At 45.0% G+C, this 16,552-nt stretch overlaps 1 protein-coding gene across 2 annotated transcripts in view; it reads right to left on the bottom strand.

Annotated features, from left to right (window-relative positions):
* Nucleotides 1–16,552, bottom strand: part of PDK1 (pyruvate dehydrogenase kinase 1) — a 598,915-nt gene that overhangs the window by 76,744 nt on the left and 505,619 nt on the right. For both annotated transcript variants that reach the window (XM_086956138.1, XM_086956137.1), the window contains exon 7: nucleotides 1,982–2,058. In XM_086956138.1, coding sequence (XP_086812264.1) covers nucleotides 1,982–2,058 — 77 coding nt within the window. The remainder of the gene's footprint in view (nucleotides 1–1,981; nucleotides 2,059–16,552) is intronic.

Raw genomic sequence — 16,552 nt, 5'->3', positions numbered from 1 at the left:
AGTTGTTAAAGATACCACAGTACCAATTGATTTGTGTGAGCGAAGTTCCTTTTATTAGTGTTATCACAAGGTTTCATCAATTTTTGCTCATTTTTCATTTGTCCAATATGCAGTTAGATCTTACAACAAAGGACAGAACAGCCGACACGTGTTTCGCCCTGTTTGGCGAGTTGAGCCAGGGTTTTCTCAAGGCTATTTTTCAGTCTTTTTCTTTTTTACCAGGCAGCAAAGTATCATGTACATTCATAATCACATGGTAGTCTTATTACATTTTTTAAGGAGCAGTACGCGTCCAGTCAGGAGTCTCTGATTAAATCCGCTGTGGGTGCAGTCTCTTTCCCATTTTGGGAGGTGACAGATCGTAGGAATCTCCCCCATTCTCAGCTTTAGGAACTGGAGCTTGGCACTTGCATTAAAAGTAATCATTAGATAGCCCTGGGGTTCAGCTGTGAGTAGGTGCGTAGGGTCATCCAACCATGACTCCGTGCAGAGAGGCTGGCCCCATCTTCTAATGAAGAAAGTAGTTTTGTGTTGGTTTTTGCTAGCCTCTTGAATTCTTGTTGGCTGACTTCTAGTTCCCAAAGGTCACTCAAGCCAAGAGAACTGAGGCCACAAGACAAATAGTAGTTGCTGCCGGACATCGACTCATATATTACATAGTTTGTCAACTGGGAATTAGGGGATGGTCACTAGTTCTGCAAGCAAAGATAAAAGGAATTTCAATGCATTTACAGGGCTTATGAACAGGATTTCTGTTTTCCCACCATTCAGGTAGACTCAAGATTTGTGCATACAGTAATGAACCTACGAAAGGGCAGTGAAAACAATTCTTACGGTCACCAATCAGGTCTTTAAGCTTGAGTGTAACCAGGTATGATCTGTATGATCAATATTGGTGGAATCTAAGATGATGGCACATGGGCCAGGCAGCTGTTGAATAGCATAGGTGACAAGACTGAACCTTGCAGAACACCACATCTAATGATGGTTATCATGGTGAGGAAGAGCCTCAAATTGACTTGACATGGGTAAGATTTTGCAGAATTTAACAAAACCATACGGCCACTGTTTCAGTAATGCCAGGTGATATTTCCAGTCTAGCAAAGAGTACCTGATGAGTCATGGTGTGAAAGGCAGCATAAGGGACAACAGGACCAAGGCATAAGTAGTGTGCCCCTAATATTTCAAAATTATCATCATGCTACAATGGGGTGCTTGAAAAAGTTAACTGGTAGCCTCGAAATTTGCATGAAAGGCTATCCAGTAGGGCGGATGTAAACTTGCTTCAACATGTCTCCAGTGTTCTTTGCTGACATTTCAACAAGCAGAGACTATGTAAGTACTTTAGCTCGAACCCTCAAAGCAGAAGATGAGCCACAACTTTTTTCCCCATCTGATTATTCCAATAAGATAACTAACTAAATGACCCCACCAAAGGAAGTCGAGCTAGATGTAGGTTTTGGTATTTAAAGGCTCCATACCTTTCATCAGCTTAATGTTTCCAAAAGAAGTCGAAGGTGCCATGGTTCTGTTGGCTCTTCAGTTGTGTTGTGGTGTCTGCGTGTCCTTTGTAATGAAGGACAAGTTTGTTCCTTCATTCTCGTATGACTTTTTCTCAAACATACAATGAAGATCAGTATGCAAGTCAAGCCTTTAGGTGGATCACAGCACAAAATACCATAGAAAATAACGAAGAGAAACTGTTAACTAAAAGAATGGCTCACATGCTCCACAATCAGCAAGACCTTACACACTTCCTATAGATCATGGAACTTAAAGAAATTAAGTTCTTTCCCACTGCACTGTTAGGAACAAACCACAGTGGTATATCAATAGGAAATACTGTTTTCTTTGGAGGAATCCCAATCTATAGGTCCTTACTTCAGAGAATGGCAGATAACACCGATATAGAAAAAAGCAACACTGCAACAAAATATAATATTAAATATGTTATAAAGCTTCAGAGTTCTAGCACACAAACCTTAAAAAGCTCAAAAACCATGTGATAGAGATGAGATGGCACATATACCATCTGTACCTTCTGCCCCTCTGATTTGGCTAGAAAGAAGAGGACACAATGTTAGGCAGTCAAAACAAATGTTTAAGTAATACAGCAAGGACTATAAATGCTTGAAACATAACATAACGACTGACTTTCCGGGAAGTAACAAATGGAAATGAATACTGTTTTGGGGAATTTAAAATAAGCAGATACCAAAATACTGTTTTATTCTGAGTGGTTAATAAAACTAGTTGTTTCCAAGAGACTGACCTGTAATAATAAAATGGAGAGACGAGTCACCAATATAACTTTCCAGGATACACCCTAGGGAAATCCTTGCAACCAACATACAAGTTTTTTAATACAGTGCATGATAAAATGTTTCTAAAAAATATGTTAAAGTACTGCTTGTTTTGTGTGTTATGGATTAGCAAAGAGCACGTGTTGGGTGGCTGTGTCTGAGCACTGCGAATGAACGGGAGAGCAGGCCAGTGGGGGGACGATACAGTAGAAATTTCCATAAGGTACTTCAGAAACCTAGGATCTGTTAGTAAGACTTTATACCTCTTCTGACATTAAAATGGTCACTTGAAAATCAGGGGGAAGCAAAAGGCTTCTACAGTGCAGAGACTTGCTAGTGTATAGGGTAGACCCATAAAAACCTGTTCTTTGTCGGCCGGTCAAAGGTTTTTCCCACGGTCGGACTAAGACAGAAAATATGGATGGGTACAAGTAAAAGTAGCCCCCATTATTGAATAAGGTAGCTAAAAAGATGGCCCGGTTTTAGAAATTGGGGTAATTATCAACTTTTAGAATCACGCTGTATAAGTGTTTTGCAAAGTATGGAAGATTGCATAGATTTAAGTTTGCTGCAGGCAATGTTTGTTTTAAAATCAGGGAAATCAAGAGTAAAAGCTGGCCCAGCAGACCACAAAACAGGCCCACAAACATCCCAAACAATCGGCCCTCACGCTGACCTCTCTGACCAGCCTGATTGCCCTGTCGACCAGTTCAAACCGGATTCATCCTAAAACCCCAAATCCAAACGACAGACACACTTTTACTGCATCACCTTCTGACCAGCTCCTCGTCGGTGGTGTACTCAATGCGGATGAGGCAGCACACCAATCATTTAAGATTTAATTTGTCCAAATGCCATGCAATTTCTAAGTGTGCGCAAAAGCAGCTATTCTGAAATATTTTACACAGTATCAATTGCTAATCTCCCATAAATAGCAAAGTTTGTTCTACAACTGACCCTATTTAAAATACGGCCATGGATTTAATATAATCTATATCAAATACATAAAAGAAACTAACAGATCACTACAGAACATTTGAAGATCTAGATTTTTAATGTCTTCTTCGTGTAAATCAGCAGGTTACCGTTGCTCCAAGGATAAAAAATAACATAGCACTGGTTAACTTCAATAAATACATTGACACTTGGGCCCAAAAATTGTAAGTCATCCTTGGCCTACCTGGGCCTATACAACACATAAGCTGTACACCAGTTAGTGCATACATCAGAGCAAGTCTTTAAACGGTGTACAGTCCCTGTACACCAAACTATTAAATGCACTACTTGATTATCTTGTTGAGTCTGCTAGAATCATTACCCATATCCTAATGGTTTAGTAGCAGCCTACATAACATTTTCTGTCTGCAACATGGCATGCCAAATGTTCTTCCCAATCAGAACAATAGCTACCCTGTTAATTGGTACCAATCAACTATATGGCTTTGCCTTCATTGAAATGAATTGACTTAACATAGCTCACAAGACCACAGCTTTAGTGGCACCGTTAATTTATTTATCCTGCTGTGAAACAGACGAGGAAGTTCTCATCCACACCCAAGCCCTGTTGGATGCAAGCAGCAGTCAGATGCCACTAAAGGCCATATGTAAGGAAGCATTGTGTATTTCCTAACAGTGTGATTCGCAATTTCAAGCCGTTAGGAAATGCAATTTTGGAATGTAAGAAAGACATTTTCGGTGGTGCAAAATGCGATTTCTATCCAGTAGAAATCGCATTTTTGAAATTGCTAAATAAGTAATCACAAACAGGGATTTCCAAATAGCGATTTGCTAGTACCCTGGACAAAGGATTTCCTAATTGTGAATAGTCGTAAAAGGGCTAGTTAGGAAATGAAAGTACCATCAATCTGTATCAGGTGGTAACCAGGTGCAAACTATAACAAGCATTTACAATACAATAGGTCTCGCAATTGTGAGAGTTAGAGCTATTGGCGTTATAAATGGCAATGTCTTTTACCCATGTGTTTTGGTATGGAATAGAGTTTTTTAGCTACTAGAGTGATAATGTCGATTACAGTTACCTGCGCTTTAATTATCATGTCTGCATGCACCGTACACAGGCGCTGAACCGATAGAAGGACTAAAGAAGAAGCGAATATTTAATTATTTAGATATTCAAGACAAAGAGGGATTGGAACTGGTTCCCCTTCTTTCGTAAAGCAGGGGGAGGGTGTTTTTCAATGTTCTCACATATAGCCTCAGTCTTGACGTGTCAGATATTTTATGACTGCATTTCCCAGCAGAGTCTTAAATTTATGAGCACAGTATGTTCATTTTCTCCAATGAGGCGGGCTTAATAATGGCTAGGAAAGGAGACACATAGTGCAGTTCGGCTGCAATCTCTGCTTAAGGACATATTTAGCCTTGTGCCATCTTGTCAAGTAGCTGCAGATGCACGGAGTCTAGTGAGAGTTGGGCTGTAGCGTGGGGGGTTAATGCTCCTGATGCAAGGGTTTGAGCGAGACATACAGGGGTTAAGATTAGGTGCCAGTTCGCCCAACTTTGCCGTTCATCCTTCTGATGCTAATGGGATGAGCCCAGTTCTCTTGGTGTAAGTAATGCTGTCACAGCGGAGGCCTGCACTCACTGGCCCGTGCGATTCTCGGGCACGGCCCCAGTCGGGGCAGACAGAAGGGCTTAGGGAAAGGCCTGTTTGAACCAAAAATAAGTAAAGAAAGAAGCGCTAGGAAAGAATTCTAATTGAAGGAGTAGTCGTCAACCTGAAAAGCCTGCTCTTGGTGTGAACATTGAAAACATGAGCCTAAGCTCTGTGAGTGAAAAACATGAAGCACTGGGCTGACATCAACTAAGAAAGTTTCATGGGGCGGAACGGATGATAATATATTGTTTTGATAGCGCTCCGTACAGTGCTGCAATGTGGTTTATCGTGGCGCTTGAAATAAAAGGTGTTAACGCTAACCCATCTTTGTGGCACTTATTTCACGGGGAGGGTAACGAGGCAGTGGCTGCGGCGGAGAGTTGGTTGTGGCCCTCGTGGCATTCTTAACAGTGATGGTCACAGTGGAAGTGCCGTTATTGAAGTTGGCAGGAGGAGGCTGGCTTACTATGGTCTTGGTTGTCCGACACAATACACACTCTCACCCTGATACTCAACAACACGTAGATACATATGCAGACACATGCAGACGGGGGAGCTGACGCGCATAGGCACACTCACTCAGACACACACTGTGTCACTGACACGCATGAACCCATAGGCGCAGACAAACATACACACGAACACACATGAAGAAACCCGCCCAGACACACATGCACAAACATACAGGCGCATATACATGGTACATACACACATCAGTATCATGCTCCTACACCCACTTCTTACCTAAATTAGACAGAGGCGCCATCTATCCTTCTGAAACACACACATAAACAGACACGCACACCAAAATACAGAAATCTCGACACTCCCAGACGGACGCATCCATGATTTCATATTTTCAGCACAGCCGGCCAGTCTCACAGTATCAGTGGACAGCGCCAAGTGGAACCGTGTGTAGATGTATGCAGAGCCAGTCATAACTCGCAAATGTATGTCTATGCATCTGCCGAATAAATGTAAATCTATATTCCAATTAAGGACGCGCACTCCAAGCTCATCAGTCTCACTCCATCTGCGCCAGCAGCCGGAGCGGGGGCACCCTACAAATAGATCAAGTGGACCAGAACTAAAAACTGGCTAATCCGTCAGCACCCACGCCTTCCCGCCAATTTGTGACCGTCGTACACTGGAGAGCGGGGGCAGTCATGCACGCTGCCACAGCACTGTCGTAGGCATCTCCTTGTAGATGTTCTGGCCCCCAAGCCCCCCACATGGTCGCTGCTACTTCGCGGAATCGTGGTGTGCATACGCTCAGCAGACGTAGTGTGTGCACATCTATGGCGCAATGTGAATTCATTCTGCACCACAGAAGCTCTTTCCGTGCACATATAAGGTGAGCACTTCCACAGGCTATGTGCATTTGACACTCTTCACACTTCCAATCGAACAGAGGCTGTAATGAACAGTGGGTCTGCTCGGGACCGTCTCGCCATGTCTCGACAAGTCAAGCTGCCACCTGGCTCAGCAATGGCAATGCCATTTACAGCAGGCTGCGTGTTCTGTCCCGCAGTGTGCCGCAAACTACTAACGCACGGATGACTGTGGGAGCACGGGAGGCTGCCTAGTACATCTGACTCACCGAGGCTCCTCAGAAAAATTAGTGAGTGGGCTTGACTGAGCGCCACAGTCAATGTCCGGCGTTCTTTAACTGAGCCTCGGAGGAGGCAGCCATGTTGGAAAAGGTAGTTGTCAAGAAACATTAACAAGCAGCATGTGCTGCCCGTCCCTCGCCACACCACAATCAATCACAACACATTAAATGCATCAAAAAAAGTTTACTTCCAAGAGGATATGTCGGAATTCCTTAAGTACGACACACGTTTTTACCCAAAACACCAGTGTGTGATGTCTCGGGGGCACCAGAGAGCAGCTGCTCAGAATGGAGCTCGATCTACCGGAAGAGCAGGGGCAGGAAATGGAAACTAGTGGTGCGTACGCACCACAGAGGAGCGGGAGCGCGGCAGCGAGGCGAACGCGCGCTGCTGCGCGTTCTAAACACGGACAGGAATGGGCGGGGCAAACGTGGGACATGCGCCCGTCTTTTCCCAATTGCGTGCTGTATTTTTTTTTAAATAGCACGCTAAAGCCAATGACAGCCAGCTAAAGCAAACCCACACGCACAGGCTTGTGGGTAGCTTTCTGAAGCCTGTACAAGAGATCTCGCGCTGCACGAGCAGTGATGCGCACTGCGACGCTAGGCGCGAGACCTAAAAAAGCACCTAAAATGCATCAGGGTCTTTCTGAATGGTGGTTTTGTATGCCTTGGTGAGGAGGACAAGGATTTTGGCTGGCAGCCGGAGGAGGAGACAGGAGAGGATATTTAGGGCAAGGGTCACCCTGTTTGAACAGACAGAGGAGGATATATTTCAGAAGTACACACTCAGTCATGAGGTAATTCTGGAATTAATTGCTGAGTTACAACCTTAGCTTCAGACCCCAACACTCAGAAGCAATGCAGTCCCACCACATGTGCAGGTATTGTGTTGTCTACACTTTTTAGCTTATGGCAGTTACCAGGGGGTCACAGCAGTGGCGAGCGGATCACAAAGTGCTTTTTCCGGGTTTTTTCACAGGATTCTGGACATCATGGTTAGCAAAGTTGGACAATGCATATATTTTCGAAGTACCCACCATCATTTGCAACAGACCAAATTAATGTTTGACCAGGTAGCACAGTTCCCCAATGTTATTGGCTGTGTTGATGGCACACATAAGAACATATGTCCCGCCTCAGAAAATGAATTCATATATAGAATTAGGAAAAGCTCATACTCAATCAATGTACAGATAGTATGTGATGCCTCATGCATCATAACAGATTTCCTTGCCAGATTCCCAGGCAGCACCCATGACTCCTTCATGTTCCGCCACAGCGGAATACATAACTGATTGTTTCAGGGTGCATTTGGTGATGGCTTTTTACTTGGTAAGAGAATTACTGACCAATGCATACAGTGCCAGAATGTATTATGTAATGCGACCTAATGGTTTCTCTTTCTCATGCTTTTAAACGAGACAGTGCAAATGCCTTGCGTCCTTGGATACTGACACCATACTTGACTCCAAGAAGCAGAAGTGAAAGGCAGTACGACAGGGCACATAAGACAACAAGGTCCATCATAGAACAGACCTGTGGCATACTGAAGTCCAGGTTCCACTGTCTCCACAAAACTGGTGGAGCACTACTTTACAGACCGGAGACATGTCATAAAATCATTGCCACATGTGCCATTCTATACAATATCGCCATGAGGAAGGGTCTGCACAATATCAGCATAGAGCCCGAATCAGACTTAGGTGAGGAAATACCACCACTACCGGTGCAGCAGGATGGGACATGTGCAGAAGAAAGTCATGCACAATGCACAGAGATAACCAACTATTACTTTTGAGATATGAATGATTACCACATTTAAGAAATAAATATCACACAAGATGGTAATGTATGGTGCACAGCTGAAAGATCACCTTTTAATAAGGTTGCAACAATAATATATCTCTCCTTACTCAACTGTATCCATTGCAGATGTAACATTGTTTCAACAAAGCAAAAAAGTATGTAATAACAACCAAAACAAAGTAGACTCATGACTGTTCACAGGATTCGGTTTTTCCGCCCTCTGGGGTTGGTTGCCTTCCCTGCAACACTGGCCTGTAGAAGAGGGGACATGTCAGATCCGGAAGTGTTTCGCCGTGCATGCCTGGTGCAGCATCCTTCTTGAATAGATGTGGCACTGATGCTAGAGCTGTCTTCATTCTCAGGTGGTGGCAGAATGTTGGAAACAGACAGGTTGTGTGTCTGTATGTTTTCAAGGGCTGTTGTTACTTGTACTGGCCCATGTACAACATACTGACAGCAGTGCCCCATGTCATTTTGTATGTTGACAGTTCTCCTTGCAAGAGTGGTCGTGGCTACTGCCAATCAATGTATTGAATGAGTGAAGGCATCAAAGTGTGTCCTGTACTGCCTGTGTCTTTGCAGACGTTGCTCCTTCTTCGTGGCAGCAATCCAATGGTCTTCCCCATTCTGTAACTGCAGCATTGAGCTTGACAGGTTTTGCAGATGCCTTTAACAGTCTTAATTGGTTTGGTTTGCAGGCGCTGTACTGAGATAATGGATTTCTCCAGACCACCAAACACAGGAGAACTGTCTGTCATGTCGTCTGACACTGTCATTGTGGACTGTTGCTTGTTTGACTCTACGGTGTCTGTGTCCTGCCACAGATGTAGTTTTGTTCCTGCTTTGGGACGGTCCCCCATTACGGTCCACAATTTCTGGTAGAGGTGCAATGGTTTCTCTCCTAGTATTTGGAGTTTTTGAACTTGCACCTGTATAGTGTAGAATGCTCCACCTTAAGTTGCAGAATCACTTTCTCTTCAGGACAGTAGGCTAGACTTTTGGTGATGGTCTTTTTATAGTGTATAGTAGCACTGGTGAGTGTGGCAGCTGTTTTATCAAATTATTATTGGGACCCGAGACACATGGCCCATTTTTAAATTGACATGTGTAAGAATCGCAGGTGGGGCAGGAGTGCACTGTCCATATTCATTTGTGAAAAGTATACAATGTTTTCCATTTTAGGATTGTTCAAAGCATGTAATTTAATGGTTAAATAAGATTTCAGACTTCAGTTAATACTTACACTCTGCACTCCCTGCTCTGCTCCATGACCCTTCTGCTCACACACTGTATTGGCTTTTCCCTGCCGCAACTCGGCTGATATACTGTTTTCACTTATTCTTTTCTTCCCAAGTCAAACAATGTACCTTCAAATGTCAGCCCCTAAGCTGAAATGTTGCTGGAGCCAGGACCCAGGGCGCTGCAGAAGTTTGTGCAAAGGACCATGGGTTCATGGGGAAAGCAAAACTGTGTCTTATGTTCCAGTGCTCAGCTAAGGTCAGCATGGCACCAATTAGCAAGAAATCCCTTTTTCAACTGTAACATAATACATTCTCTGAGTTGTAGTTTTGACCCATATCAACAAAATGCACATTGCACTAACATAATTATTGGTCAAGAAATATCCAGAAGTATGTCAATGTGTCCCTGAGGAAAAGGACTCTTCCGCTAATCATTCTCTTAGCAGAGAGAGGGCATCCAGAGTGCAACTTTTCCTGAACTATGATTTCCTAATTGCAACTACGAATTTGTAGAAATCGTTATTAGTGGATTCCACTGTTACATACATCTCATTTTTTGATTCCCTAATAGCGATTTCTACAAGTTCGCTATTTAGAAATTGCAAAGCCTTACTTTTGTACATATGGCCCTAATTTCCTTAATGAAGCTGCTGAATTAGGGATTCTGTGAATTATTGAGAAGGACACAGCCTGGCCCAAGATAGTGGCACAGAGATGTGCACCTACGAGGCATGAAGAGTTTTACACAGCCTGAAAAAACGGCAAGCGAGATCTGCACAGGTAAATGAGGCAGCCAACTCTCGAACTTGGCTGCTCGCCTCTTTGAGTGCAGAGAATAAGAAACTGATCATGGGCCGGTGGATGCCATGTGTAGAAACATTCTGCATGATCGGTCGAGGTGCTGCAGCCGCTACGAACTGCACCAATGAAGAATCTGGTGCTTGGATCATGAGGCAGCTGGGGCCCTCGATTTGGTGCTAGGCATATAGCCCATAAATCCTTGAGAAGATCTGATGATTTAGCACAAAGGAGGTTGCAGGTTGGTAAGACCTACAAGCATAGAGATGCAGAACATTATGGACTTACATCCGTGTCACGTACCGGACGGTTAGAAAAAGACCCTAGCTTTGCTGAACATTCAGGGAAGTTTGATAACATCTTTCATTATGTGATTTAAGATATGAAAATGATGCTTGCAATGAAGATTGATGTCATGGCAATTGATGAGGGCCTTCTACGGAAAGATTACACAAAACTATTGTCGAGACTCACAGAGAGCAAATCCATGCTTTCAGAGATTAACCAGAGGTGATGGAACTGCAAGCACAGCTTGCTGAACAATATGAGGTAGTCCATCTTCAACAAGTGTGAGCGCGGAATGCCAAAGGGTCATGGCGGAATAACATTTGCACAGTTTGATTGACAGAAAGAACCAAAGATACCAGCACTGATTTGTTCCTGGAAGAATGGATGACTGCAAACATGCACAATGATGCTCCCTCCAAGCTCTTCTCTGTCGAATGGCCGCACCAGGTGCCAGGGTGCCCTTTGACTTCACCCACCCTCTCAAACCCTCCACCCTGCAAGAGCAATGGTAGCTTGGCTGCTCAAAAGGAGAAACAAAGCGATATCAAAGGGGATGATGGATAGAGCGTTTGAGCAAATCAAACACTCACCCCCAGACAACTGATCTGGGTTTCTTTAGCTCACTCCACCACCCCAGTTCAGACATGGCCTTCTGCAAATCATTCTGACCCTGTGCCTCATGGGAACAGTCCAGCCCGAACTGTCAAGCCATATCTTCCCTAGACCGGAAACAAGCATGCTGGGACCAGTGTCTGATTCATAATCCTCATCAGCCAAGCTATCTTGAATCCAGTGGTAGAGTGAGCAAGGGACCCACGTATGGGCATGCCCTGCCAACTTAGGGCGAACAAAACGATACCAAAAGGGATGATGGACGGAGCGTTTGAGCAAATCAAACACTCACCCCCAGTCAACTGATCTGGGTTTAATCCATCACCATTCTTAAGCTCGGAGACTTTCGGGAGACTCCGAGCAGCAGCGGGCTGAGATGACTGGCAGAAAACAGGCTTGGGATGCTGGAGGTGGGCATCTACTAGATAGTCCTGGGGATTGCCCACATGACAACAGAGGAGATCATCTGAGTTCTCAACAGAAACGACATATGTGTTGGTGATTCACTGAACTCCTGCTTTGAAATTTTGAAGGCTGTGGGTGGTGGGAGAGGGTACAGGTTTAAAAAAACTGCATGAGATAGGGAGCTTAGGTGTTACCGGACCATAAAGAGAAGAGATAGAAAAACAAAAACATCTTTTATGAGGCAGCTACAGGTTGCTCAGGAATTTGTGTTTAATACTGAACACTATACAATGGCATTCAAGACACAATGTAGTGTTGATGGAAAACTAATGACTACTAGCATAATAAGAGGGAACAGCTCCATAACATGAAGTACTCTGCATTTTTGAGAGGCACCATGATCTGGATAGAAGCTAATGGCCTATCTTTAATGAAATATGCTCACATAGACAATGAAGTGAAAAACACAAAATTGCAGCTGGTTGATGTTAGGAGCATACATACTGGACAACGTTTCTCTGTCCAGTATTTATGCTCCTAACATTAACCAGCTGCAATTTTTGGAATGGGTCACTGCCACACTACTTTTTAAATTTGATTGACTGCAAGAAACAACTTACATTAACAGTTCACTGGTAGTAACGGATTACGGCCCTACTTAGAAACCATTACACTCCTCCACTTTGAGCAACACTGTATTAGACTGTGATAAAGACAGATTCACTCCATTGTTGTGTGACTCCAGTTGCGGCTCCTCCGATAAGGCGGAGGAGTGTCGCCCTACTGCATTTCAGCAGTGTGAGAAAAAATATAATGATAATATATCAATGTTATTATAATTTTAGTTTATCTTGTAGCAGGTGCGGCGGAGCTGCTCTGCTGAAAGAGCAGGGGAGGGGAGGAGTGGTTTTCACTCTCCACATGCGCATGTGGGGAGTGGTTTTCCCTCTCCACATGCGCATGAATGTTTGGCCGGCCATCGCAGGCCAGCAAAAATATTCATGCGCACATAGTATGTTCTCCACAGATGCCCAGGCCTCATTTGAGCACCGAACCACAGCCCTCAGACCAATCAAAATTCTGCATTGCAACGTTGTAATTGGGAGGGGTGCCTGGGAGCTTCCTGGATTCTTCCTGTTCAGGCCGCAGGAAGGAGTGGAAAGACGTGACAAGGAGGACGCGGCCAGGAGGTAAGTGTTATTTCATTTCTTATTTGCCCCCTTCCCCCCGCCTCGCCACCCCGATCAGTGCCTGCTGTCACTGTGTGACTCTCAATGTACAACTGCTGCACACAAATTCAGCACATGAACACGCAAAGGGTGTTTATTTCACATACAGATGGACCGAAAACATGAAGAGCTTGAGTCTTCCTTTTACTTGCTTATTCATTCTGTGCTCACCACTTGGTTTTAGGTGGACCAAGTATGTCACTGAAGGCTTTAAAGTAAGACTATTTGGGTCATACACTATCAGGCCATAACTCGATTTTGAAAATGAACTCTCTAAAGTGGGGTAAGACACTCTCTTCAATACCCATTTAGTGTCTGCAGGTTAATGTGTTAAGAGACACACCTCTCTGGTGCACGGGGGATAAACAAATAGCAAATAATTTTTGAGAAAACGAGGGCACGACTGATAGCACACCACTGAATTTGACGCATTCAAGGAAGTGAAAAGAGTAATGTGTATTAAGACCACATATGGGCGGAAACTGGATTTAACATTAAGATAGTGGTGGCAGAGCACAATACTGGAGATTTGGGCTAAAGTTTGTTAATGACCAGCATACACTGAGTGACTAGCTGGACTTTAGGAAGAATTATAATACTCTATTAGAAAGAACAGAAGCATAAAGTGGACTGAATAGGCATCATTGCAACACAGTGAAGAGAACAGAGTGGGATGCTAATCGACTTGACTATTGAGAACAGAAACGGCTAGAGATCCCATATGTGCCATTCGTACTGAGACAGGCGAGTCTGTTAATATCCATGCCGATGTAAATGAGACTTTCGAGAGACAGTATGAGAACCTATATGGTGTCGCCCGTGACATATCCACTGACTTCATTGTTACCTACTTTACAGTCATTACAGTTCCCCAACTAACGCAAGAACAGGCTATATCACAGAAGTAACCCATATCCCAAAATGAAACTGAAAACGTAATAAATCAGCAGGCCAATGGTAAGATGCCCAGCTCAGAAGAGTTTCCTTCAGAATTCTATGCCACCTTTAAGACAAAATTAGCTTAAAAATGCTTTGCAATGTACCTAGACTCATATGATGCAAGACTCTTGCCCCTGATGACTAAGGAAACTGTGTTTGTAGTACTGCCAAACGGGCAAAAAGATCCCCTTGAACTGAGATTATATTTTCCACTAGCCTTACTCCGCACTGAATGTAAAATTATTTTAAAATAGTTGGAAATACGATACAGACGCTACTTAGGGAATTGGTACATAACAATCAAAGCAGTTTTATACCTCGGCAGAATAACCATAATATTTCTCCGATGCTTGTTTCACATCATGTGTAAGCTGTCACAAATGGTGCAATCACCCATAGTGGTGTCGTTAAACACAGAAAAGGCATTTGACACATTGCTTTGGTCGAATTTCTTTACAGTACTTCAGAAAATGATAATGGGTAAGAATATATTAGAGTAGATTAAACACCCATATGCACAACCATTGGCAAAACTTCAAATGTGCCGAAAGGTCTCAAGACAATGTACTATTGGTATAGGCAAGAAGTAGGGTTACCCCATAACCCTGCTTATTTGTCCATGCTGTGGTTCCTCAGGCCTACATGTTTCTGGGGAACACAAGATTCTGACCCGGTTGCTGTTTCGGAGTGCGGCCGTGGACATCAGGCACAAGTTTCAGGCTATTAAACCTGTGGCCCTTACATGAGGCCTTGTCAATTAAATACTGGTCAACTGTGTGCATGATGATTTCTGCATACGGCAACGATACAGGTGCTACACCCTTCACTGGAATAGGCCTGTATCAAAAGTGGATACCCACACCTATCAATATTTCAAGAGCCCTGAAGAAGTTCATGTAATAAATGAACGAAATGCGCTGTCTGGATAATGTTCATTGATGCAATGAACTTGAATGGATTTAATAAAAGAGATGACTGAAAGGAACATACAGGCGAACTCATTTCCTTATTGACTCTGGATAAGAAGGTTTATGGTGCACCATTCCAAATATCTGTAATTTCTGTTCTGCGTTTGCAGTTGCACCTAACGGCGGCGGGTGCAGGAGTTGCTGAGCACATCCTCTGGATATATAAAAAAGAAATGGTACAGCGAAGTGCGGCTCTGAAAGTCCGCCATTGATGTGCTTGATTATATGTTTCTGGGGAACAATAGGGATGGCTAGCCGGAAAAGTCCTCTGCATGGACAAACCTGCGTACCCCTGTCCTGAGTGCCCAGCTGCACTGTTTTATGGATTCCTAAGGCTGATTTTTTTTGTCATAAGCGAGCATAGATCATGGGTGTGCGCTATGACATTGGCCAATCTCACAGATTTCGGTCATGTTGGACCAGAAGGGGTGCCCAAAGCGCTACCCTCATATTGGTGGACGGCTATCGCCCTCACCAGCAGTTAAGCAGTACGAGTAATGTGGTGGTAGTATACTGTGTAGTGATTAATAGTAGTGAACAGGCCTGCTTACCCTGTGACACTGGGGTAAGGCCTACAGGCTCACTCACGTTTTTAAAAGCTCTGCTGCGGTGTGCTTAACTCACCCTTGGCCTACATCAGTGTTAGACGGACCGGGAGGGTCGGCCGAGGACAAGGGGAGAGGTCTCCGGGGAGAGCCGTCTCCAGCGATCGTACAGACAAGTAACTTCCCCCCCACAGATGTACACCACACAAGGATAAGGTTCAACGTTCTTTATAAGCAATTCTTTAAGTACGGTGAAATGGTACAAGGAGGTCTGGACTCAGGGGTCCCCTCTGTTCTAGTCTCTTGGTTGGGAAAGGGGGTAGCGGGACAGTCTCGTTACCAATCTGGTGGATATGGTGATAGATGAATAGCTCACAATCCTCGAGCTCGGCGTTCTAGATGATCGGGCCGCGGCGGAGCCAGCAGGTCCCGGGATGGTTGAAGGTAGCGACGGTCCGCGGCGGAGCCAGCAGGTCCCGATGAAGGTGGTGGTTACAAACGGTCCGCGGCCACGCCAGCAGGTCCCGACGACGATGAAGGTTTCAGGAGGTTACGGCAGCGCCAGCAGGCAGGTCGATAGTTCGCAAGGCAGGGCTACGGCAGCGCCAGTAGTCCGTCAAGGATGAGTTCTTCACTGCGTCTCTCGACTCCAGGATACAACTGCCTTCCTGCTCTGGAGCTGCCCCAGTTATAGGTCTGGCGCCCTTTGATGTCCGGACCCTCGCACTTGGAGGTCGGGAGGTCCGGGATGAGGGAGTCCAGACACCCAGCAGGGGGGTGGAGCCAGCGCCTGGGGGAGCTGGGGGCGATCGGCACCTGGCGGGGGAGAACCATCGACACCTCTTTCTCCCATTGACCTGCCAAGTAGTCCGCTCACCTCCTGGGTGGATTATGGTGCCGGGATGTCGGGGCCTGGCCAGGCCCAGGGTTAGGGTCGATCGGAGGCCACGCGGCCTCGTGGTGCTGTGTCCAAGATGGCGCCCAGGCCGGGCGAGAGGGCCGGTAGGGAATCGGGCCCATGATGTGGAGATGTTCAGGGGCAGGGGTCCCATATGAGACGGGAAACGGGTGGTTGTTGCGTGTAACACCGGGAGAGCCGGGCTCGGGCCTGGTCGTGCGGGGAGGGAGCAAGCCTTTCACGTGGCCTGTCCAACATGCGTCCCCCCCAGCTGAAGGCGGGGAGAGT

This window comes from Lissotriton vulgaris, chromosome 2_1 (assembly GCF_964263255.1).
Source record: "Lissotriton vulgaris chromosome 2_1, aLisVul1.2, whole genome shotgun sequence".
Taxonomy (NCBI): Eukaryota; Metazoa; Chordata; class Amphibia; order Caudata; family Salamandridae; genus Lissotriton; species Lissotriton vulgaris.
This window is presented reverse-complemented; position numbering and strand designations above follow the sequence as displayed.